Genomic DNA, 24,692 nt, shown 5'->3' with positions numbered 1-24,692 from the left:
CGGGATGGGGGTCTTATATTTGGGGTGGGGTTCTTATATTGTGGGGGGGGGGTCTTATTTTTTGGGGGGGGTCTCGATAACATTGGCTTTTCCATTGGCAGTCACAGGGGAGGATGGATGAGGTGCTGCTGTCGGTCATTTTGGGGAGGGGGCGCTTATATTTTGGGGGGGTGGGGGTCTTCTATTTGGGATGCGGGTCTTATATTTGGGTGGGGGTCTTATTTTCTAGGGGGGGGTCACAATAAGGCTGGCTTTTGCTTTGGCAGTCGCAGGAGATGCTGAACGAGGCGCTGCTGTCGGTCATTTCGTGGGGGGGGGCTCTTATATTTGGGAGGGTGGGGGTCTTCTATTCGGGATGGGGGTCTTATATTTGGGGTGGGGGTCTTATTTTTTGTGGGGGGGTCACGATAACGTTGGCTTTTGCTTTGGCAGTAGCAGGGAGGATGGATGAGGTGCTGCTGATGGTCATTTTGGGGGGGCTGTTATATTTTGGGGGGGGTTCTTATATTTGGGGGGGGTCTCTTATATTTGGGGGGTCTCTTATATTTGGGGTGGGGGTCTTATATTGTGGGGGGGGTCTTATTTTCTAGGGGGGGGGGTTATGATATCATTGGCTTTTCCTTTGGCAGTCGCAGGAGATGCTGAACGAGGTGCTGCTGTCGTTCATTTCCTGGGTGGGGGGCTCATATTTGGGGGGGTGGGGGGCTTATAATTGGGGTGGGGGTCTTCTATTCGGGATGGGGGGCTTATAATTGGGGTGGGGGTCTTATTTTTTGGGGGGGGGGGTCACGATAACGTTGGCTTTTCCTTTGGCAGTAGGAGGGAGGATGGATGAGGTGCTGCTGATGGTCGTTTTGTGGGTGGCTTATAATTGGGGTGGGGGTCTTTCTTTTTATGGGGGGGGGGCCCCCAATCAGCCTCCCCTTTTCCCCTCTTCAGTACCAGGGGCGTCTGAACGAGGTGCTGCTGTCGGTCATTTCCTGGGTGGGGGGGTCTGATATTGGGGGGGGTGGGGGGCTTTTATTTGGAGGGGGTCTCTTATATTTGGGGTGGGGGTCTTATATTGTGGGGTGGGGGTCTTATTTTGGGGGGGGGGGTCACGATAACGTTGGCTTTTCCTTTGGCAGTAGCAGGGAGGATGGATGAGGTGCTGCTGTCGGTCATTTTGGGGAGGGGGCGCTTATATTTTGGGGGGGTGGGGGCCTTCTATTTGGGATGGGGGTCTTCTATTCGGGATGGGGGTCTTATATTTGGGGTGGGGGTCTCATTTTTTGGGGGGGGGGTCACGATAACGTTGGCTTTTCCTTTGGCAGTAGCAGGGAGGATGGATGAGGCGCTGCTGTCGTTCATTTCGTGGGTGGCTCATAATTGGGTTGGGGGGCTTATAATTGGGGTGGGGGGCTTATAATTGGGGTGGGGGTCTTCTATTCAGGATGGGGGTCTTCTATTTGGGGTGGGGGTCTTATTTTTTGTGGGGGGGTCACGACAATGTTGGCTTTTGCTTTGGCAGTAGCAGGGAGGATGGATGAGGTGCTGCTGATGGTCGTTTTGTGGGTGGCTCATAATTGGGGTGGGGGTCTTTCTTTTTCCGGGGGGGGGGGGCTCCCCAATCCGCCTCCCCTTTTCCCCTCTTCAGTACCAGGGGCGTCTGAACGAGGTGCTGCTGTCGGTCATTTCCTGGGTGGGGGGTCTGATATTTGGGGGGGTGGGGGGCTTTTATTTGGAGGGGGTCTCTTATATTTGGGGTGGGGGTCTTATATTGTGGGGTGGGGGTCTTATTTTGGGGGGGGGTCACGATAATGTTGGCTTTTCCATTGGCAGTGGCAGGGGAGGATGGATGAGGTGATGCTGATGGTCGTTTCGTGGTTGGGGGGGGGGTCTGATATTGGGGGGGTGGGGAGCTTTTATTTGGGGGAGGGTCTTATATTTGGGGTGGGGGTCTTATATATGGGGGTCTTATATTGTGGGGTGGGGGTCTTATTTTGGGGGGGGGTCACGATAACGTTGGCTTTTCCTTTGGCAGTAGGAGGGAGGATGGATGAGGTGCTGCTGATGGTCGTTTTGTGGGTGGCTCATAATTGGGGTGGGGGTCTTTCTTTTTATGGGGGGGGGGGGGGGCCCCAGTCAGCCTCCCCTTTTCCCCTCTTCAGTACCAGGGGCGTCTGAACGAGGTGCTGCTGTCGGTCATTTCCTGGGTGGGGGGGTCTGATATTGGGGGGGGTGGGGGGCTTTTATTTGGGGGGGGTCTCTTATATTTGGGGTGGGGGTCTTATATTGTGGGGGGTTTATATTGTGGGGGGGGGTCTTATTTTGGGGGGGGGGGGTCACGATAACATTGGCTTTTCCTTTGGCAGTCACAGGGGAGGATGGATGAGGTGCTGCTGTCGGTCATTTTGGGGAGGGGGCGCTTATATTTGGGGGGGTGGGGGGCTGTTATTTGGGGTGGGGGTCTTATATTTGGGGTGGGGGTCTTATTTTCTAGGGGGGGGTCACAATAAGGCTGGCTTTTCCTTTGGCAGTCGCAGGAGATGCTGAACGAGGTGCTGCTGTCGTTCATTTCGTGGGGGGGGGGCTCTTATATTTGGGGGGATTGGGGGCTTATAATTGGGGTGGGGGTCTTCTATTCGGGATGGGGGTCTTATATTTGGGTGTGGGTCTTATATTTGGGGTGGGGGTCTCATTTTGGGGGGGGGGTCTCGATAACGTTGGCTTTTCCTTTGGCAGTGGCAGGGGAGGATGGATGAGGTGCTGCTGTCGGTCATTTTGGGGAGGGGGCGCTTATATTTGGGGGGGTGGGGGGCTTTTATTTGGGGTGGGGGTCTTATATATGGGTGGGGGGCTTATATTTGGGGTGGGGGTCTTATTTTTGGGGTGGGGGTCTTATTTTTTGCTGGGGGGGGGTCACAATAAGGCTGGCTTTTCCTTTGGCAGTCGCAGGAGATGCTGAACGAGGTGCTGCTGTCGTTCATTTCCTGGGTGGGGGGCTCATATTTGGGGGGGTGGGGGGCTTATAATTGGGGTGGGGGTCTTCTATTCGGGATGGGGGTCTTATATTTGGGGTGGGGGTCTTATTTTGGGGGGGGGGTCACGACAATGTTGGCTTTTGCTTCGGCTGTAGCAGGGAGGATGGATGAGGTGCTGCTGATGGTCGTTTTGGGGGGGGGGGTCTGATATTGGGGGGGTGGGGAGCTTTTATTTGGGAGAGGGTCTTATATTTGGGGTGGGGGTCTTATATATGGGGGGGTTATATTGTGGGGGGGGGTCTTATTTTGGGGAGGGGGTCACGATAACGTTGGCTTTTCCTTTGGCAGTAGCAGGGGAGGATGGATGAGGTGCTGCTGTCGGTCATTTTGGGGAGGGGGCGCTTATATTTGGGGGGGTGGGGGGCTTTTATTTGGGGTGGGGGTCTTATATTTGGGGTGGGGGTCTTATATTGTGGGGTGGGGGTCTTATTTTGGGGGGGGCGTCATGATAATGTTGGCTTTTCCTTTGGCAGTAGCAGGGAGGATGGATGAGGTGCTGCTGATGGTCGTTTGGGGGGGGGGGTTGTTATATTTTGGGGGGCGTTCTTATATTTTGGGGGGGTCTCTTATATTTGGGGGGTCTCTTATATTTGGGGTGGGGGTCTTATATTGTGGGGGGGGTCTTATTTTCTAGGGGGGGGTTATGATATCATTGGCTTTTCCTTTGGCAGTAGCAGGAGATGCTGAACGAGGTGCTGCTGTCGGTCATTTCGTGGGGGGGGGCTCTTATATTTGGGGGGGTGGGGGTCTTCTATTCGGGATGGGGGTCTTATATTTGGGGTGGGGGTCTTATATTTGGGGTGGGGGTCTTATATTTGGGGTGGGGGTCTTATTTTTTGCTGGGGGGGGGTCACAATAAGGCTGGCTTTTCCTTTGGCAGTAGCAGGAGATGCTGAACGAGGCGCTGCTGTCGGTCATTTCGTGGGTGGGGGGCTCATATTTGGGGGGGTGGGGGCCTTATAATTGGGGTGGGGGTCTTCTATTCGGGATGGGGGTCTTCTATTTGGGGTGGGGGTCTCATTTTTTGGGGGGGGGTCACGACAATGTTGGCTTTTCCTTTGGCAGTAGCAGGGAGGATGGATGAGGTGCTGCTGATGGTCGTTTTGTGGGTGGCTTATAATTGGGGTGGGGGTCTTTCTTTTTATGGGGGGGGGGGCTCCCCAATCAGCCTCCCCTTTTCCCCTCTTCAGTACCAGGGGCGTCTGAACGAGGTGCTGCTGTCGGTCATTTCCTGGGTGGGCATCGTGGTGGCTCTGGTTTGCTTGGGGGTCTGCATCTCCGCCTTCTGCTGCCTGCGGGGGCTGCCGTCCGACCGCACCACCATCCACAAGAACCTCTGCATCAGCCTCTTCCTCGCTGAGCTCGTCTTCCTCGTCGGCATCGATAAGACGCAGTACCAGGTTGGGGGGGGTGGGGGGTGGTGAAGGACCCCCCCCCCCACGCACACACACACCCCCCCCTGTGGTACTACAGGGGTCCCCTATGGTAGGCAGTGGCACCCCGATGAGCATCCAAGGGACCCCAGTGACCCGCATGACTCACCATAGCATCCTAGGGAACCCCCCCCATGGCACCCAAGGGACACCCATGGCATCCCAATAACCCCCCATGGCACCCAAGGGACCCCATGACCCCCCATGGCACCCCAGTGACCCCCCCAATGACCCCCTGTGTCCCACCATGGCACCCCATGACCCCCCATGGCACCCCAGGGACACCCATGGCATCCCAGGAAGCCCCCATGGCACTCAAGGGACCCCCATGGCACCCTATGATCCCCCATAGCATCCCAAGGACCCCCCATGGCACCCCAGAGACACCCATGGCACCCTATGACCCCCCATAGCACCCCAGGGACCCACATAGCACCCCATGACCCCCCCATGGCACCCCAGGGACCCCCATAGCACCCCAGGGACCCCTGTGGCACCCCATGACCCCCCATAGCATCCCAGTGACCCCCCATGGCACCCAGAGGACCCCAATAACCCCCAGGGAACCCCATGGCACCCCATGACCCCCCATGGCACCCCAGGGACACCCATGGCATCCCAATAACCCCCCATGGCACCCAAGGGACCCCAGGGACCTTCCACGACCCCCCATGGAACCCCAGTGACCCCCCTGTGGCCCCCTGTGGCCCACCATGGCACCCCAGGGACCCCCATGGCACCCCATGACCCCCCCATAGCATCCCAGTGACCCCCCATGGCACCCAGAGGACCCCAATAACCCCCAGCGACCCCCATGGCACCCCAGGGACCTTCCATGACACCCCATGGCACCCCATGACCCCACAGTGACCCCACGGTGACCCCACAGTGACCCCCTGTGGCCCACCATGGCACCCCATGACTCCCCATGGCACCCCAGGGACACCCATGGCATCCCAGGAATCCCCCATGGCACCCAAGGGACCGCCATGGCACCCTATGACCCCCCATAGCACCCCAGGGACCCCCATGGCACCCCAATGACCCCCCATACCATCCCAATGACCCCCCATAGCATCCTAGGGACCCACATAGCACCCCATGACCCCCCCATGGCACCCCAGGGACCCCCATGGCATCCCATGACCCCCCCATGGCACCCAAGGGACCCCCATGGCACCCCATGACCCCCCATAGCATCCCATGACCCCCCCATGGCACCCAAGGGACCCCCATGGCACCCCATGACCCCCCATAGCATCCCAATGACCCCCCATGGCACCCATGGCACCACAAGGACCCCCATGGCACCCCATGACCCCCCATGGCACCCCAGGGACACCCATGGCATCCCAGGAATCCCCCATGGCACCCAAGGGACCCCCATGGCACCCCAATGACCCCCCATGGCACCCCATGACCCCCCATAGCATCCCAGGGACCCCCCATGGCACCCCATGACCCCCCCATGGTACCCCAGGGACACCCATGGCATCCCAATAACCCCCCATGGCACCCAAGGGACCCCATGACCCCCCATGGCACCCCAGTGACCCCCCCAATGACCCCCTGTGTCCCACCATGGCACCCCATGACCCCCCATGGCACCCAAGGGACACCCATGGCACCCCACGACCCCCCCATGGCACCCCAATGACCCCCCATAGCATCCCAAGGACCCCAATGACCCCCATGACCCCCCATAGCATCCTAGGGACCCCCCATGGCACCCAGAGGACCCCAATAACCCCCAGGGACCCCCATGGCACCCCAATGACCCCCCATAGCATCCCAATGACCTCCCAGGGCACCCCAGGGACACCCATGGCACCCCATGACCCCCCCATGGCACCCCAGAGACCCCCATGGCACCCAAGGGACACCAATGACCCCCCAGGGACCCCCAAGGCATCCCAGTGACCCCCCATGGCACCCCAGGACCCCCCCATGGCACCCCAAGGACCCCATGACCCCCCAGGGACCCCCATGGCACCCCTATGACCCCCCATGGCACCCCAATGACCCCCATAGCATCCCAGGGACCCCCCATGGCACCCAAGGGACCCCAGGGACTCCTCATGGCCCCCCATGATTTCCCATGGCACCCCATCACCCCCCATAGCACCCCAGGGACCCCCATGGCACCCAAGGGACCCCAATGACCCCTCATGGCCCCCCATGACCCGCCATGGCACCTTAGGGACCCCAATGACACCCCAGGGACCCTCATGGCACCCCAGTGACCCCTGTGGTACCCTAATGACCCCCCAAGGCACCCCAATATCCCCCCATGGCACCCAAGGGACCCCCATGACACCCCAGGGACCCCCATGACCCCCCCATGGCCCCCCATGACAACCCAGTGACTCCCTTGGCACCCCAAGGACCCCCCATGGCACCCAAGGGACCCCAAGGACCCCCCATGGCACCCCCCAGCATCACCCATTGCCCCCCCATAGCCCCCTCTCGTGTCCCCTTGTGCCCCCAACCCCCCCAGAGCCCCTCTTTCCCCCCCTCCAGCACCCATGGGTGCTCCTAAGGTGTTCTGGGACCCCCCATAGCCCCCCCATAGCCCCCTCTCGTGCCCCCTTGTGCCCCCCATAGCACCCATGAGACCCCAAAACCGACCCCATGAGACCCCAAAACCCCTCCTAGGACCCCCAAACCACCCCCAGGAATCCCTACAGCACCATAAATGGGCCAAAAGCACCCATGGGACCCCAAACCCGACCCTATGGGACCCCAAAACCGACCCCATGGGACCCCAAAACCCCTCCTAGACCCCCAAACCACCCCCCACAATGCCCCCATGCCCCTCTGGGACCACAGAACTGCTCCAGGACCCCAAAACTCACCCATGGGACCCCAAATCTGACCCCATGGGACCCCAAATCCGACCCCATGGGACCCCAAATCTGACCCCATGCGACCCCAAAACCCCCCCTAGGACCCCAAACCAGCCCCCAAAGAGTCCCTTCAGCACCATAAATGGGGGGATGTGGGGGTCCTATAGGGCAGAGGGGGTCCCAGTGTTATGGGGGAGAGGATATGGGGGTTTTATAGGGCAGAGGGGGCACCCAGTGTTATGGGGGGGGATGTGGGAGGTCCTATAGGGCAGAGTGGGGTCCCAGTGTTATGGGGGGGGATGTGAGGCTCCTATAGGGGAGGGGGGGGTCCCAGTGTTATGGGGGAGATTTTGGAGTCCTATAGGGCAGAGGGAGTGGGTCCCAATGTTAGGGGGGGATGTGGGGGTTCTATAGGGCAGAGGGGGTCCCATTGTTATGGTGTGGGGACGTGGGGGTCCTATAGGGGAAGGGGTGGGTCCCAGTGCTATGGGGGGGATTTGGGGCTCTTATAGGTAATGGGGAGTCCTATGCAGGAGGCTATGGGGGTCTTATAGGGCAGAGAGGGGTCCCAGTGTTATGGGGGGGGATGTGGGGGTCCTATAGGGGAGGGGGGGTCCCAGTGTTATGGGGGAGAGGATATGGGGGTTCTATAGGGCAGAGGGGGGACCCAATGTTATGGGGGGGTCCTATAGAGGAGGGGGTGGGTCCCAGTGTTATGGGGGCGGATCTGGGGGTCCTATTTGTGGGAAGGGGGTCCTGTAGGGGGAAGGGGAGTCCTACTGTTATTTGGGGGGATATGGGGGTCCTATAGGGCAGAGTGGGGTCCCAGTGTTATGGGGTGGAGATTTTTGGGTCCTATAGGGCAGAGGGTGGACCCAGTGTTATGGGGGGGGATGTGAGGCTCCTATAGGGGAGGGGGTGGGTCCCAGTGCTATGGGGGGGATGTGAGGCTCCTATAGGGGATGGGGGGGTCCCAATGTTATGGGGGGGATTTGGGGTCCTATAGGGGATGGGGAGTCCTATGCAGGAGGCTATGGGGGTCTTATAGGGCAGAGAGGGTTCCCAGTGTTATGGGGGGGGATGTGGGGGTCCTATTTGTGGGGAGGGGGTCCTGTAGGGCAGAGGGGAGTCCTGCTGTTATTTGGGGGGATATGGGGGTTCTGTAGGGCAGAGGGGGGACCGAGTGTTATGGGGGGGGGCATATGGGGGTCCTATAAGGCAGAGGGGGTCCCAGTGTTATGGGGGAGATTTGGGGGTCCTATAGGGCAGAGGGAGTGGGTCCCAATGTTAGGGGGCGATGTGGGGGTTCTATAGGGCAGAGGGGGAACCCAGTGTTATGGGGGGGGATATGGGGGTCCTATAGGGGAGGGGGGGGTCCCAGTGCTGTGGGGGGGATGTGGGGCTCCTATAGGGGATGGGGAGTCCTATGCAGGAGGCTATGGGGGTCTTATAGGGCAGAGAGAGTTCCCAGTGTTATGGGGGGGGATCTGGGGGTCCTATAGGGGAGGGAGGGGGGTCCCTGTGTTATGGGAGGTTTGTGGGGGTCCTATAGGGGAAGGGGGGTCCCAGTGTTATGGGGGGGATTTGGGGGTCCTATAGGGCAGAGGGAGTGGGTCCCAATGTTAGGGGGGGATGTGGGGGTCCTATAGGGGAGGGGGTGGGTCCCAGTGCTATGGGGGGGATGTGAGGCTCCTATAGGGGATGGGGGGGTCCCAATGTTATGGGGGGGATTTGGGGTCCTATAGGGGATGGGGAGTCCTATGCAGGAGGCTATGGGGGTCTTATAGGGCAGAGAGGGTTCCTAGTGTTATGGGGGGGGATGTGGGGGTCCTATTTGTGGGGAGGGGGTCCTGTAGGGGAAGGGGAGTCCTACTGTTATTTGGGGGGATATGGGGGTTCTGTAGGGCAGAGGGGGTCCCAGTGTTATGGGGGGGGATGTGAGGCTCCTATAGGGGAGGGGGGGGTCCCAGTGTTATGGGGGAGATTTTGGAGTCCTATAGGGCAGAGGGAGTGGGTCCCAATGTTAGGGGGGGGATGTGGGGGTTCTATAGGGCAGAGGGGGAACCCAGTGTTATGGGGGGGGATATGGGGGTCCTATAGGGGAGGGGGGGTCCCAGTGTTATGGGGGAGAGGATATGGGAGTTCTATAGGGCAGAGGGGGGACCCAGTGTTATGGGGGGGGATGTGGGGCTCCTATAGGGGAGGAGGGGGTCCCAGTGTTATAGGGGGGGCATATGGGGGTCCTATAGGGCAGGGGGGGGTCCCAGGGTTATGGGGTGGAGATATGGGGGTCCTATAGGGCAGAGGGGGGACCGAGTGTTATGGGGGGGGATGTGACGGTCCTATAGGGGAGAGGGGGATCCCAGTGTTATGGGGGAGATTTGGGGGTCCTATAGGGCAGAGGGGGTCCCTTTGTTATGGTGTGGGGACGTGGGGGTCCTATAGGGGAGGGGGTGGGTCCCAGTGTTATGGGGGGGATATGGGGGTTCTGTAGGGCAGAGGGGGGACCCAGTGTTGGGGGGGGAGGATATGGGGGTCCTATAGGGCAGAGTGGGGTCCCAGTGTTATGGGGGGGGATGTGGGGGTCCTATGGGGGATGGGGAGTCCTCTGCAGGAGGCTATGGGGGTCTTATAGTGCAGAGAGAGTTCCCAGTGCTATGGGGCTCCCCCTACCCCCCCCCACACCCAAACACCCCCCACCCATAGGTCGCCTGCCCCATTTTCGCCGGGCTCTTGCACTACTTCTTCCTGGCGTCCTTCTCGTGGCTGTGCCTGGAGGGCGTCCACCTCTACCTGCTGCTGCTCGAGGTGTTTGAGAGCGACCCGGCCCGCCGCAAGTATTACTATGCCGGTGGCTACTGCTTCCCTGCCCTGGTGGTGGCCGTGGCCGCCGCCGTGGACCACCGGAGTTACGGCACGGACCAGGCGTGAGTGGGGCGGGGGGAATGGGGGGCGTGGCTTAGCGCTAGGGGGCGTGGTTTGGGGGAGCGGAGGGCGGGGATTAGCGGAGGTGGGGGCGGGGTTTTGTTGGGGAGGGGCGTGGCTTTGTGTTCGGGGCGTGGTTATGTGGTTGCGAGGGCGGGGCTTGGCGATGGGGGCGTGGCTTGCACCGTTGAGGGCGTGGCTTTGTTGGGGAACGGGGCGTGGCTTCGTGTTTGGGGGCTGCTTCTATGGTTGTGAGGGCGGGGCTTAGCGATGGGGGCGTAGCTTGCGGAATCGGGGGCGTGGTTTTGTTGGTGAGGGGGCGTGGCTTCGTGTTTGGTGCGTGCTTATATGGTCGTGTGGGCGGGGCTTAGCGATGGGGGCGTGGCTTGCACCGTTGAGGGCGTGGCTTCGTGTTTGGGGGCTGCTTATATGGTTGTGAGGGCGGGGCTTAGCGATGGGGGCGTGGCATGCGGAATCGGGGGCGTGGTTTTGTTGGGGGGCGTGGCTTTGTGTTCAGGTCGTGCTTATATGGTCGTGAGGGCAGGGCTTGGCGATGGGGGCGTGGCTTGCACCGTTGAGGGCGTGGCTTTGTTGGGGAACGGGGCGTGGCTTCGTGTTTGGGGGCTGCTTCTATGGTTGTGAGGGCGGGGCTTAGCAATGGGGGCGTGGCTTCTGGAATCCGGGGCGTGGTTTTGTTGGTGAGGGGGCGTGGCTTCGTGTTTGGTGCGTGCTTATATGGTCGTGTGGGCGGGGCTTAGCGATGGGGGCGTGGCTTGCACCGTTGAGGGCGTAGCTTCGTGTTTGGGGGCTGCTTATATGGTCGTGAGGGCGGGGCTTGGCGATGGGGGCGTGGCTTTGTGTTTGGGGGCTGCTTATATGGTTCTGAGGGCGGGGCTTAGAGCTAGGGGGCGTGGCTTGCACCGTTGAGGGCGTGGCTTTGTTGGGGAGGGGGCGTTGCTTCGTGTTTTGGGGCTGCATATATGGTTGTGAGGGCGGGGCTTAGCGATGGAGGCGTGGCTTCGGGTTCGGGGGCTGCTTATATGGTTGTGAAGGCGGGGCTTAGCGATGGGGGCGTGGCTTGCGGAATCGGGGGCGTCGTTTTGTTGGTGAGGGGGCGTGGCTTTGTGTTTGGTGCGTACTTATATGGTCGTGAGGGCGGTACTTAGTGATGGGGGCGTGGCTTAGGCTTTGGGAGCTGCTTATATGGTCGTGAGGGCGGGGCTTGGCGATGGGGGCGTGGCTTGCACCGTTGGGGGCGTGGCTTTCTTGGGGAGGGGGCGTGGCTTCGTGTTTGGAGGCTGCTTACATAATTGTGAAGGCGGGGCTTGGCGATGTGGGCGTGGCTTCGGGTTTGGGGGCTGCTTATATGGTCGTGAGGGCGGGGCTTGGCGGTGGTGGCGTGGTTTGCACCGTTGGGGGCGTGGCTTTGTGTTTGGGTCCTGCTTATATGGTCGTGAAGACGGGGCTTAGCGATGGGGGCGTGGCTTGCACCGTTGGGGGCGTGGCTTTGATGGAGAGGGGGCGTGGCTTTGTGTACGGGACGTGCTTATATGGTCATGAGGGCGGGGCTTGGCAATGGGGGCGTGGCTTGAGCGGTTGGGGTCGTGGCGTTGTTGTGAGGGGGCTTGGCTTCGTGTTTGGGGGCTGCTTATATGTCATGAGGGCGGGGCTTAGCAATGGGGGCGTGGCTCTCGGAATCGGGGGCGTGGCTTTGTTGGGGAGGGGGCGTGGCTTTGTTTCCGGGGCGTGCTTATACGGTCGTGAGGGCGGGGCTTCGCAATGGGGGCGTGGTTTCCACTGTTGAGGGCGGGGCTTTGTTGGGGAGGGGGCGTGGGTTTGTGTTCAGGGCGTGGTTATATGGTCGTGAGGGCGGGGCTTGGCGTTGGGGGCGTGGCTTAGTGTTTGGGGGCTGTTTATATAGTTGTGAAGGCGGGGCTTGGCGATAGGGGCGTGGCTTGCACAGTTAGGGGCGTGGCTTTGCTGGGAGGGGGCGTGGCTTCGTGTCTGGGGCTGCTTATATGGTCGTGAGGGCAGGGCTCAGCGATAGGGGCGTGGCTTTGTTGGAGAGGGGGCGTGGCTTTGTGGTCAAGGCTTGAGTGTATGGCAAAGTGGGTGGGGCTCTAGCGACGGGGGAGTGGCTTGAGGAATCGGGCACGTGGTCTTGTTGAAGGGGGCGTGGCTTTGTGTTCGACGCAGGGATATGTGGCAAAGTGGGCGGGGCTTAGCGACGGGGGCGTGGTTAGTGACGCAGGGGGTGTGGCTTGGTATTCGGGGCGTGGCTTTCTGTTCAAGGCGTGATGTGTGGCAAAGTGGGCGGGGCTTAGCGGAGGGGGAGTGGCTTTCGCAGTTGGGGGCGTGGTTTTGTTGTGGAGGGGGCGTGGCTTCGGGTTTGGAGGCTGCTTATAGTTGTGAAGGCGGGGCTTAGCCATAGGGGCGTGGCTTGCAGCGTTAGGGGCGTGGCTTTTTGGGGGGGCGTGGCTTTGTATTCGGGGCGTGGTTATATGGCAGAGTGGGCGGGGCTTAGGTACGGGGCGTGGTTTGGGCAGTTAGGGGCGTGGCTTTGTTGGAGGTTGTGCGGTTTTATGGCAGTGTGGGCGGGGCTTAACAACTGGGGCGGGGCTTGCGCAGTTGGGGGCGCGGTTTTATTCGAGAGGGGGCGTGGCTTTGCATTCGGGGCGTGGCCCTGAGGCAGTGTGGGCGGGGCTTAGCGATGGGGGCGTGGTTACTATGGACTGTGGCTTTGAGATTCTGGGGGCGGGGCTGCTGACATGGGGGCGTGGCTTTGTGGGCCTGGGGGCGTGGCTTATCGATGGGGCGTGGTTTGGGTCAGTGGCCGACGTTGCTTTGCGGAGTTGGGGGCGTGGCTTTGTGATGGAGGGGGCGTGGCTTTGTAATAATAGGGGCGTGGCTTTGGAGCTTTGGGGCGGGGCTTTGGGGCATTGTGGGCGGGGCTTATCTTTAGGGGCGTGGCTTTGGTTATTGACAGCGTCGGTTCCGGTGTTGGGGGCGTGGCTTTTTCATGCAGGGGCGTGGCTTATGCTAATCAGGGGCGTGGCTTTGTCTTTTGGGGGCGTGGCTTAGAGGCTCTGTTATAGGCTGGGATTTTGAGGGGGGCGTGGCTTTGCGACTTTGGGGGCGTGGCTTAGAATTGTGGGCGGGGCTCCGGTGAATTTGCATATCCCATTGGTTCCTAAGGAGCCAATGGGGGCGAGCCTATGAGGCATTGGGGGCGGGGCTTGTGATGTTGGGGGCGGGGTTACGAGCGGTGGGCGTGGCCTGCTGAAGCCCCGCCCCCTCAGGTGCTGGCTGCGCGTGGATAATTACTTCATCTGGAGCTTCATTGGCCCCGTGGCCTTCGTTATCCTGGTGAGTGGGGGGGGGTGGGGGGGAAAGGGGCGGTTGTGGGGTTGTGGGGTTGTGGGGGGGCTTTGGGTCCCGCTGTGGGGTTGAGGATCCGACCCCAAAAACCCCACAGGTGACGCTGGTGTTCCTGCTGGTGACGTTGCACAAGATGGTGAGAAGCTCTGCAGCTCTCAAGCCCGACTCGAGCCGCCTGGACAGCATCAAGTGGGTGCTGGGACCCCCCACCCAAATCTGGGGGGAGGGCGGGGGGGGGTGGGAGTGGGGGGGTTAATTGGGGTGACAATGGGAGAACCCAGTGGGAACCCAATAGGGTGCCAACGGGACCCCAAACCACCCCGCAGGAGTCCCTGCAGCACCATAAATGGGCCAAAAGCACCCATGGGACCCCAAAAGCGACCCTATGGGACCCCAAAATCGACCCCATGGAACCCCAAAATCCCTCCTAGGAACCCCGTAAACACTTTGCTTGACCCCTAATGCCCCATGCGACCCCAAAATCCACCCCATGCGACCCCAAAACCCCTCCTAGGACCCCCAAACCACCCCCAGGAATCCCTGCAGCACCATAAATGGGCCAAAAGCACCCATGGGACCCCAAACCCGACCCTATGGGACCCCAAAACCGACCCCATGCGACCCCCAAACCCCTCCTAGGACCCCCAAACCACCCCCCAAAATGCCCCCATGCCCCTCTGGGACCCCAAAACTGCTCCAGGACCCCAAAACTCACCCATGGGACCCCAAATCCAACCCTATGGGACCCCAAATTCGACCCTATGGGACCCAATACCCCCCAACAAACCCCATAACAACTTTCCTCGACCCCCCCCTCCACCCCAATGCCCCCAAAGACCCCAAAACTGACCCCATGGGACCCCAGAACCCCTCCTAGGACCCCCAAGCCACCCCCAGGAATCCCTGCAGCACCATAAATGGGCCAAAAGCACCCATGGGACCCCAAAAGTGACCCCATGGGTCCCCAAAACCCCTCCTAGACCCCCAAACCACCCCCCAAAATGCCCCCATGCCCCTCTGGGACCCCAAAACTGCTCCAGGACCCCAAAAATCACCCATGGGACCCCAAATCTGACCCCATGCGACCCCAAAATCTGCCCCATGGGTCCCCAAAACCCCCCTACGAACCCCATAACAATTTTCCTCGACCCCCCCCTCCACCCCAATGCCCCCAAAGACCCCAAAACCGACCCCATAGGACCCCAAAACCCCTCCTAGGACCCCCAAGCCACCCCCAGGAATCCCTGCAGCACCATAAATGGGCCAAAAGCACCCATGGGACCCCAAAAGTGACCCCATGGGTCCCCAAAACCCCTCCTAGACCCCCAAACCACCCCCCAAAATGCCCCCATGCCCCTCTGGGACCCCAAAACTGCTCCAGGAGCCCAAATCCAACCCATGGGACCCCAAATCCGACCCTATGGGACCCCAAAACCCCCCAACGAACCCCTTTACCACTTTCCGTGACCCCCCCCTCCACCCCAATGCCCCCAAAGACCCCAAAACCGACCCCATGGGACCCCAAAACCCCTCCTAGACCCCCAAACCACCCCCCCAAAATGCCCCAATGCCCCTCTGGGACCCCAACCCAGTGTTAATGGGGAGGGATAAGGGGGTCCTATATGGGGGATGGGGGTTCAAGTGTTATGGGGCGGCTATGGGGGCTTATAGGGGAGAGGGAGTCCTATGGGGGAGTGAGGGTCCCGGTGTTATGGGGGGAGATATGGGGGTCTTATAAGAGGGGGGGGTCCCAGTGTTATGGGGTGGGGATATGGGGGTCTTATAGGGGAAGGGGGGAGTCCCAGTGTTATGGGGTGGGGATATGGGGGTCTTATAGGGGAAGGGGGTGGTCCCAGTGTTATGGGGGGAGATATGGGGGTCTTATAGGGGAATGGGGGAGTCCCAGTGTTATGGGGTGGGGATATTGAGGTTCTATAGGGCGAGGGGGGTCGCAGTGTTATGGGGGGGATATGGGGGTCCTATAGGGCAGAGTGGGGTCCCGGTGTTATGGGGTGGGGATGTGGGGGTCCTATAGGGCAGAGAGGGGTCCCAGTGTTATGGGGTGGGGATGTGGGGGTCCTATAGGGGAAGGGGGGGGTCCCATTGTTACGGGGGGGTTATGGGGAGCTTATAGGGCAGAGAGGGGTCCCAGTGTTATGGGGGGGATGTGGGGGTCCTATAGGGCAGAGTGGGGTCCCGGTGTTATGGGGGGGATGTGGGGGTCATATAGGGGAAGGGGGGTTCCCAGTGTTATGGGGGGGGATATGGGGGTCTTATAGGGGAAGGGGGGAGTCCCAGTGTTATGGGGGGGAGATATGGGGGTCGTATAGGGGAGTGGGGTCCCAGTGTTATGGGGTGGGGATATGGGGGTCCTATAGGGCAGAGGGGGGACCCAGTGGTATGGAAGGAATATGGGGGCCCTATAGGGGAAGGGGGGGGCCCATTGTTATGGGGTGGGGATATGGGTGTCCTGTAGGGCAGGGGGGGGGTCCCAGTGTTATGGGGGCAGATATGGGGGTCTTATAGGGGAATGGGGGAGTCCCAGTGTTATGGGGTGGGGATATTGAGGTTCTATGGGGCGAGGGGGGTCGCAGTGTTATGGGGGGGATATGGGGGTCCTATAGGGCAGAGTGGGGTCCCGGAGTTATGGGGGGGGATGTGGGGGTCCTATAGGGGAAGGGGGGTGTCCCATTGTTATGGGGGGGTTATGGGGAGCTTATAGGGCAGAGAGGGGTCCCAGTGTTATGGGGTGGGGATATGGGGGTCCTATAGGGCAGAGTGGGGTCCCAGTGTTATGGGAGGGATATGGGGGTCCTATAGGGTAGGAAGGGGGGACCCAGTGTTATGGGGGGGGATATGGGGCTCCTATAGGGGAGGGGTGGTCCCAGTGTTATGGGGGGGATGTGGGGGTCCTATAGGGCAGGGGGGAGGTCCCAGTGTTATGGGGGGGGATATGGGGGTCCTTTAGGGGAAGGTTATGGGGTGGGGGTATGGGGGTCTTATAGAGGAGAGAGGGTTCTTAGTGTTATGGGGGGATATGGGGGTCCTATAGGGATGGGGGGGGGTCTCAGTGTTATGGGGGGGTTATGGGGGTCTTATAGGGGAAGGGGGGGGTCCCAGTGTTATGGGGGGGATATGGGGGTCCTATAGGGCAGAGTGGGGTCCCAGTGTTATGGGGGGGGATATGGGGGTCCTATAGGGCAGAGTGGGGTCCCGGTGTTATGGGGTGGGGATATGGGGGTCCTATTGAGGAAGGGGGGGGTCCCAGTGTTATGGGGTGGGGGTATGGGGGCCCTACAGGGGAGGGGGGGATCCCAGTGTTACGGGGCGGATATGGGGGTCCTATAGGGGAAGGGGGGTTCCCAGTGTTATGGGGTGGGGATATTGGGGTCCTATAGGGCAGAGAGGGGTCCCAGTGTTATGGGGGGGGTATGGGGGTCTTATAGGGCAGGGGGGGGTCCCAGTGTTATGGGGTGGAGATATGGGGGTCTTATAGGGCAGAGTGGGGTCCCAGTGTTATGGGGTGGGGATATGGGGCTCCTATAGGGAAGGGGGGGATCCCAGTGTTATGGGGGGGATATGGGGGTCTTATAGGGAAGGGGGGTGTCCCAGTGTTATGGGGGGGATATGGGGGTCCTATAGGGAAGGGGGGGGTCCAAGTGTTATGGGGTGGAGATATGGGGGTCTTATAGGGCAGGGGGGGTTCCCAGTGTTACGGGGGGGACCCAGTGTTATGGGGGGGGGATATGGGGGTCTTATAGGGCAGGGGGGGGTCCCAGTGTTATGGGGTGGAGATATGGGGGTCTTATATGGGAAGGGGGGTGTCCCAGTGTTATGGGGGGGATGTGGGGGTCCTAAAGGGCAGGGGGGGGTCCCGGTGTTATGGGGTGGGGATATGGGGGTCCTATAGGGTAGGAAGGGGGGACCCAGTGTTATGGGAGGGGATATGGGGGTCCTATAGGGGAAGGGGGGTTCCCAGTGTTATGGGGTGGGGATATGGGGGTCTTATAGGGCAGGGGGGGGGTCCTAATGTTATTGGGGGGACCCAGTGGTATGGGGGGGGATATGGGGGTCCTATAAGGCAGAGTGGGGTCCCAGTGTTATGGGGTGGAGATATGGGGGTCCTATAGGGCAGGGGGGGGGTCCTAGTGTTATTGGGGGGTCCCAGTGTTATGGGGTGGAGATATGGGGGTCTTATAGGGCAGGGGGGGGTCCCAGTGTTATGGGGTGGAGATATGGGGGTCTTATAGGGCAGAGTGGGGTCCTGGTGTTATGGGGTGGGGATATGAGGGCCCTACAGGGGAGGGGGGGATCCCAGTGTTACGGGGCGGATATGGGGGTCCTATAGGGGAAGGGGGGTTCCCAGTGTTATGGGGTGGGGATATTGGGGTCCTATAGGGCAGAGAGGGGTCCCAGTGTTATGGGGTGGGGATATGGGGGTCTTATAGGGGAAGGGGGGAGTCCTAGTGTTATGGGGTGGGGATGTGGGGGTCCTATAGGGCAGAGTGGGGTCCCGGTGTTATGTGGGGGATGTGAAGGTCCTATAGGGGAAGGGGGGGGTCCCATTGTTACGTGGGGGTTATGGGGAGCTTATAGGGCAGAGAGGGGTCCCAGTGTTATGGGGGGGATGTGGGGTCATATAGGGGAAGTGGGGTTCCCAGTGTTATGGTGTGGGGATATGGGGGTCCTATAGGGCAGAGTGGGGTCCCAGTGTTACGGGGTGGGGATATGGGGTCTTATAGGGAAGGGGGGTGTCCCAGTGTTATGGGGGGGAATATGGGGGTCTTATAGGGGAAGGGGGGGATCCCAGTGTTATGGGGGGGATATGGGGGTCCTATTGAGGAAGGGGGGGTCCCAGTGTTACGGGGTGGGGATATGGGGGTCCTATAGGGCAGAGGGGGGACCCAGTGTTATGGGGGGGATGTGGGGGTCTTATAGGGCAGGGGGGGGGGTCCCAGTGTTATTGGGGGGACCCAGTGGTATGGGGGGGGATACAGGGGTCCTATAGGGGAAGGGGGGGATCCCAGTGTTATGGGGGTGGATATGGGGCTCCTATAGCCCAGGGGGGGGTTCCCCTGACCCCCCCCCCGCCCCCCCCCCATTAAACCCCAGGTCGTGGGCCCTGGGTGCCATCGCCCTGCTGCTGCTGCTGGGGCTGACGTGGGCCTTCGGCCTCCTCTTCGTCACGCGGGAGTCGGTGCTGACCGCCTCCCTCTTCACCGCCTGCAACGCCCTGCAGGGCACCTTCATCTTCGTCTTCCACTGCGCCCTGCAGAAGAAGGTGGGGGGGGGGGGGGCGTAACTGGGGGGGGGGGTGTGGAATTGGGGGGGGGGGGCATGGTTTGGGGTTTTTTTTTGGGGGGGGGGGTGATTTTTTTGGGGGTGGGGGGGAGGGGATGGGGAGGTCGTGTTGGGGTTTGGGTGGGTGATGGATTGGGGGGGGTTGGGGGTTGAGGGGGGGTTAAGGGAGGTAATGGGGGTGTGGGTGGGGGGGTGACACAATTGGGGGGGGGGCACAATTTTGGGGGGGGGCACAGTTTTGGGGGGGGGGAGGAGATGGGGAGCCCATGTTGGGGTTTGGATGGGGGTTGGATTGGGGGGGGGTTTGGGGGGTTGAGGGGGGGGTTAAGGGAGGTGATGGGGGTGTGGGTGGGGGGCGGCCGTAATTGGGGGGGGCGCATGGTTTGGGTTTTTTTTGGGGGGGGGGTGATTTTTTTGGGGGTGGGGGGGGAGGGGATGGGGAGGTCGTGTTGGGGTTTGGATGGGGGTTGGATTGGGGGGGGGTTGGGGGGGTTTAAGAGAGGAGATGGGGGGTGTAATTGGGGGGGGGGGGGGGCATGGTTTGGTTTCTTTTGGGGGGGGGTGATTTTTTTGGGGGTGGGGGGGAGGGGATGGGGAGGTCGTGTTGGGGTTTGGGTGGGTGATGGATTGGGGGGGGTTGGGGGTTGAGGGGGGGTTAAGGGAGGTGATGGGGGTGTGGGTGGGGGGGTGACACAATTGGGGGGGGGGCACAATTTTGGGGGGGGGCACAGTTTTGGGGGGGGGAGGAGATGGGGAGCCCATGTTGGGGTTTGGATGGGGGTTGGATTGGGGGGGGGTTTGGGGGGTTGAGGGGGGGGTTAAGGGAGGTGATGGGGGTGTGGGTGGGGGGCGGCCGTAATTGGGGGGGGCGCATGGTTTGGGTTTTTTTTGGGGGGGGGGTGATTTTTTTGGGGGTGGGGGGGGAGGGGATGGGGAGGTCGTGTTGGGGTTTGGATGGGGGTTGGATTGGGGGGGGGTTGGGGGGGTTTAAGAGAGGAGATGGGGGGTGTAATTGGGGGGGGGGGGGCATGGTTTGGTTTCTTTTGGGGGGGGGTGATTTTTTTGGGGGTGGGGGGGAGGGGATGGGGAGGTCGTGTTGGGGTTTGGGTGGGTGATGGATTGGGGGGGGTTGGGGGTTGAGGGGGGGTTAAGGGAGGTGATGGGGGTGTGGGTGGGGGGGTGACACAATTGGGGGGGGGGCACAATTTTGGGGGGGGGCACAGTTTTGGGGGGGGGGAGGAGATGGGGAGCCCATGTTGGGGTTTGGGGGGGTGATGGATGGGGGGGGTTGGGGGTTGAGGGGGGGTTAAGGGAGGTGATGGGGGTGTGGATGGGGGGGTGACACAATTTTGGGGGGGGGCAGAATTTTGGGGGGGGGGCAGGGATGGGGAGCCCATGTTGGGGTTTGCATGGGGGTTGGATTGGGGGAGGGTTGGGGGGGTTTAAGAGAGGAGATGGGGGGTGTAATTGGGGGGGGGGGCATGGTTTGGGTTTTTTTTTTGGGGGGGGGGTGATTTTTTTGGGGGTGGGGGGGGAGGGGATGGGGAGGTCGTGTTGGGGTTTGGGTGGGTGATGGATGGGGGGGGGTTGGGGGGTTTAAGAGAGGAGATGGGGGGTGTAATTGGGGGGGGGGGCACAATTTTGGGGGGGGGCACAGTTTTGGGGGGGGGAGGAGATGGGGAGCCCATGTTGGGGTTTGGATGGGTGATGGAGGGGGGGGGGTTGGGGGTTGAGGGGGGGGTTAAGGGAGGAGATGGGGGTGTAGATGGGGGGGGGGGACACAATTTTGGGGGGGGGCAGAATTTTGGGGGGGGGGCAGGGATGGGGAGCCCATGTTGGGGTTTGGATGGGTGATGGATGGGGGGGGTTGGGGGGTTTAAGAGAGGAGATGGGGGGTGTAGGTGGGGGGGCACAATTTGGGGGGGGCAGAATTTTGGGGGGGGCACAGTTTTGAGGGGGGGCAGGGATGGGGAGCCCATGTTGGGGTTTGGGTGGGGGTTGGATTGGGGGGGGTTGGGGGGGTTGAGGGGGGGGGTTAAGGGAGGAGATGGGGGTGTAGATGGGGGGGGGGGACACAATTTTGGGGGGGGCAGAATTTGGGGGGGGGCAGGGATGGGGAGCCCATGTTGGGGTTTGCATGGGGGTTGGATTGTGGGGGGGTTGGGGGGGTTTAAGAGAGGAGATGGGGGGTGTAATTGGGGGGGGGGGGGCATGGTTTGGGGTTTTTTTTGGGGGGGGGGTGATTTTCTTGGGGGTGGGGGGGGAGGGGATGGGGAGGTCGTGTTGGGGTTTGGATGGGTGTTGGATTGGGGGGGGGTTGGGGGGGTTGAGGGAGGTGATGGGGGTGTAGATGGGGGGGCACAATTTTGGGGGGGGGAGGTGATGGGGAGCCCATGTTGGGGTTTGCATGGGGATTGGATTGGGGGGGGGTTGGGGGGGTTGAGGGGGGGTTAAGGGAGGAGATGGGGGTGTAGATGGGGGGGGGGACACAATTTTGGGGGGGGCAGAATTTGGGGGGGGGCAGGGATGGGGAGCCCATATTGGGGTTTGGATGGGGGTTGGATTGGGGGGGGGTTGGGGGGGTTTAAGAGAGGAGATGGGGGGTGTAATTGGGGGGGGGGGGGGCATGGTTTGGGGTTTTTTTTTGGGGGGGGGGGTGATTTTTTGGGGGTGGGGGGGGAGGGGATGGGGAGGTCGTGTTGGGGTTTGGATGGGTGATGGATGGGGGGGGTTGGGGGGTTTAAGAGAGGAGATGGGGGGTGTAGGTGGGGGGGGGCACAATTTTGGGGGGGGCACAATTTTGGGGGGGGGGAGGTGATGGGGAGCCCATGTTGGGGTTTGGATGGGGGTTGGATTGGGGGGGGCTTGGGGGGGTTGAGGGGGGGGGTTATGAGAGGAGATGGGGGTGTAGGTGGGGGGGGGATGCAGAATTTTTGGAGGGGGGGGCAGAATTTTGGGGGGGGGGGCAGGGATGGGGAGCCCATGTTGGGGTTTGCATGGGGGTTGGATTGGGGGGGGGGGTTTGGGGTTGAGGGGGGGTGAGGGGAGGAGGTGGGGGTGTGGGTGGGGGGGCATAATTGAGGGGGGGGGCACAATTTTGGGGGGGGGCACAGTTTTGGGGGGGGGAGGAGATGGGGAGCCCATGTTGGGGTTTGGATGGGGGTTGGATTGGGGGGGGGTTTGGGGGGTTGAGGGGGGGGTTAAGGGAGGAGATGGGGGTGTGGGTGGGGGACGGCCGTAATTGGGGGGGGCGCATGGTTTGGGTTTTTTTTGGGGGGGGTGATTTTTTTGGGGGTGGGGGGGGCAGGGATGGGGAGGTCGTGTTGGGGTTTGGGTGGGGGTTGGATTGGGGGGGGTTGGGGGTTGAGGGGGGGGTTTAAGAGAGGAGATGGGGGTGTAGATGGGGGGGGGCACAATTTGGGGGGGGGGCACAGTTTTGGGGGGGGCACAGTTTTGAGGGGGGGCAGGGATGGGGAGCCCATGTTGGGGTTTGCATGGGGGTTGGATTGGGGGGGGGTTGGGGGGGTTTAAGAGAGGAGATGGGGGGTGTAGGTGGGGGGGGCACAATTTGGGGGGGGGGCACAGTTTTGGGGGGGCACAGTTTTGAGGGGGGGGCAGGGATGGGGAGCCCATGTTGGGGTTTGGATGGGTGATGGATTGGGGGGGGGGTTGGGGGGGTTGACGGGGGGGGGGGGTTATGGGAGGAGATGGGGGTGTAGATGGGGGGGTCATGGTGTCGGGGGGGGGCAAGGATATGTGGGTCCTATAGGGAGGGGGGGGTCCCACTGTTCTGGGGGTTCCTAATTATGGGGGGGGGGGGGGCAGGATATGGGGGTCCTATAGGAGATGGGGGGGCCCAGTGTTATGGGGGGGGGGAAATGGGGGTCCTATAGGGGAGGGGGGGGTCAGTGTTACGGGGGGGGGATATGGGGGTTCTATAGGGGTGAGGGGGGGTCCCACTGTTATGGGGATCCCTAATTAGGGGGGGGGGAGGATATGGGGGTCCTATGGGGAGGGGTCCCTCTGTTATGGGGGGGATATATGGGGGTCTTATAGGGGAGGGGGGGGTCCCAATGTTGGGGGGGGGATATGGGGGTCCTATAGGGGTGAGGGGGGGTCCCTGTGTGATGGGGATCCCTAATTAGGGGGGGGGAGGATATGGGGGTCCTATGGGGAGGGGTCCCTGTGTTATGGGGGGGGGGATATGGGGGTCTTATAGGGGAGGGGGGGTCCCAATGTTGGGGGGGGGGGTCCCAATGTTGTGGAGGGGGATATGGGGTTCTTATAGGGGAGAGGTGGGGGGGTCCCTGTGTTATGGGGGGGGGATATGGGGGCCCTATATGGTGAGGGGGGGTCCCTGTGTGATGGGGATCCCTAATTAGGGGGGGGGGAGGATATGGGGGTCTTATGGGGAGGGGTCCCTGTGTTATGGGGGGGGATATGGGGGTCTTATAGGGGTGAGGGGGGGTCCCTGTGTTATGGGGATCCCTAATTATTGGGGGGGGGGGAGGATATGGGGTCCTATAGGGGAGGGGGGGTCCCTGTGTTATGGGGATCCCTAATTATTGGGGGGGGGGAGGATATGGGGTTCCTATAGGGGAGGGGGGGTTGAGTGTAAAGTTCAGTGTAATGGGGGTTCAAAAGGGGAAGGAGGGGGGGGGGGTTCGGTATTCTGGGGGGGGGGGGGGGCATATGGGGGTCCTGAAGGGTCGGGGGGGGGGCGGGCGATAAGGGGGTTTTATATGGGACTGGTTGGGTCCCAGCGTTACGGGGTTGAGTAGCATGTGGGGGGGGGGATTAAAAGCGTGCCCCCCCCCCCCCGGCCCCCCCCCCTCCATAAAGGTGCACCGGGAGCTGAGCAAATGCCTGCGGCACACGTCGTGCTGCCTGCGCAGCCCCCCCGGCACCGCGCTGGGCGCCCTCAAAACCTCGGCCATCCGCACCAACAGCCGCTACTACAGCGGGACACAGGTGGGGAGACCCCCCCCCCGGGACCCCCCCCCGGGACCCCCCCACCAGGACCCCCCCCAAGGGACACAACCCCCCCTCAAGGGACCCCTCCCCTGGGACCCCCTCCCACCAGGACACGCTCCATGGGTCCCCCTGCATGCAAACCCCCCCCCCACCCAGGACCCCCCACCCACGGGACCCCCCCCACGAAGACCCCCCCCGGGGATCCCCCACCCATGGGAACCCCTCCATGGGATCCCCCCCCACCAGGACCCCCCCGAAGGGACACAACCCCCCCCCAAGGACCCCTCCCCTGGGACCACCCCACCAGGACTCCCTCCATACGACCCCCTCCCCCCAATAGGATGCCCCCCCTGCCCCCCCAGGACCCCCCACCCACAGGACCCCCTCCATGGGACCCCCCCCGGGACCCCCCCCACAAGGGACCCCCCCAAGGGACACAACCCCCCCTCAAGGGACCCCTCCCCTGGGACCCCCCCCCACCAGGACCCGCTCCATGCGACCCCCTGCATGTGAATCCCCCCCCCCCCACCCAGGACCCCCCACCCACGGGACACCCCCCCACGAAGACCCCCCCCGGGATCCCCCACCCATGGGAACCCCTCCATGGGATCCCCCCCCCCGGGGCCCCCCCCCAAGGGACACAACCCCCCCTCAAGGGACCCCTCCCCTGGGACCACCCCACCAGGACCCCCTCCATACGACCCCCTCCCCCCCATAGGATGCCCCCCCCGCCCCCCCAGGACCCCCCACCCACAGGACCCCCCCCCCGGGACCCCCCCAAGGGACACAACCCCCCCTCAAGGGACCCCTCC

General features: G+C 61.9%; 1 protein-coding gene across 1 annotated transcript in view; it reads left to right on the top strand.

Annotated features, from left to right (window-relative positions):
* LOC116241127 (adhesion G protein-coupled receptor L1-like) overlaps positions 1-24,692 on the top strand; it is a 133,509-nt gene that overhangs the window by 88,182 nt on the left and 20,635 nt on the right. Inside the window, 6 exon segments of the mRNA XM_090128605.1 lie at positions 4,214-4,423; positions 10,009-10,229; positions 13,527-13,593; positions 13,703-13,794; positions 18,718-18,886; positions 23,749-23,877. Of these exon segments, the coding sequence (XP_089984731.1) occupies positions 4,214-4,423; positions 10,009-10,229; positions 13,527-13,593; positions 13,703-13,794; positions 18,718-18,886; positions 23,749-23,877 (888 nt within the window).

This window comes from Phasianus colchicus, chromosome 34 (assembly GCF_987193195.1).
Source record: "Phasianus colchicus chromosome 34, bPhaCol1.hap1.1, whole genome shotgun sequence".
NCBI lineage: Eukaryota > Metazoa > Chordata > Aves > Galliformes > Phasianidae > Phasianus > Phasianus colchicus.
The sequence above is the reverse complement of the archived record's forward strand: the minus strand, read 5'-3'. Positions and strand labels throughout refer to the sequence as shown.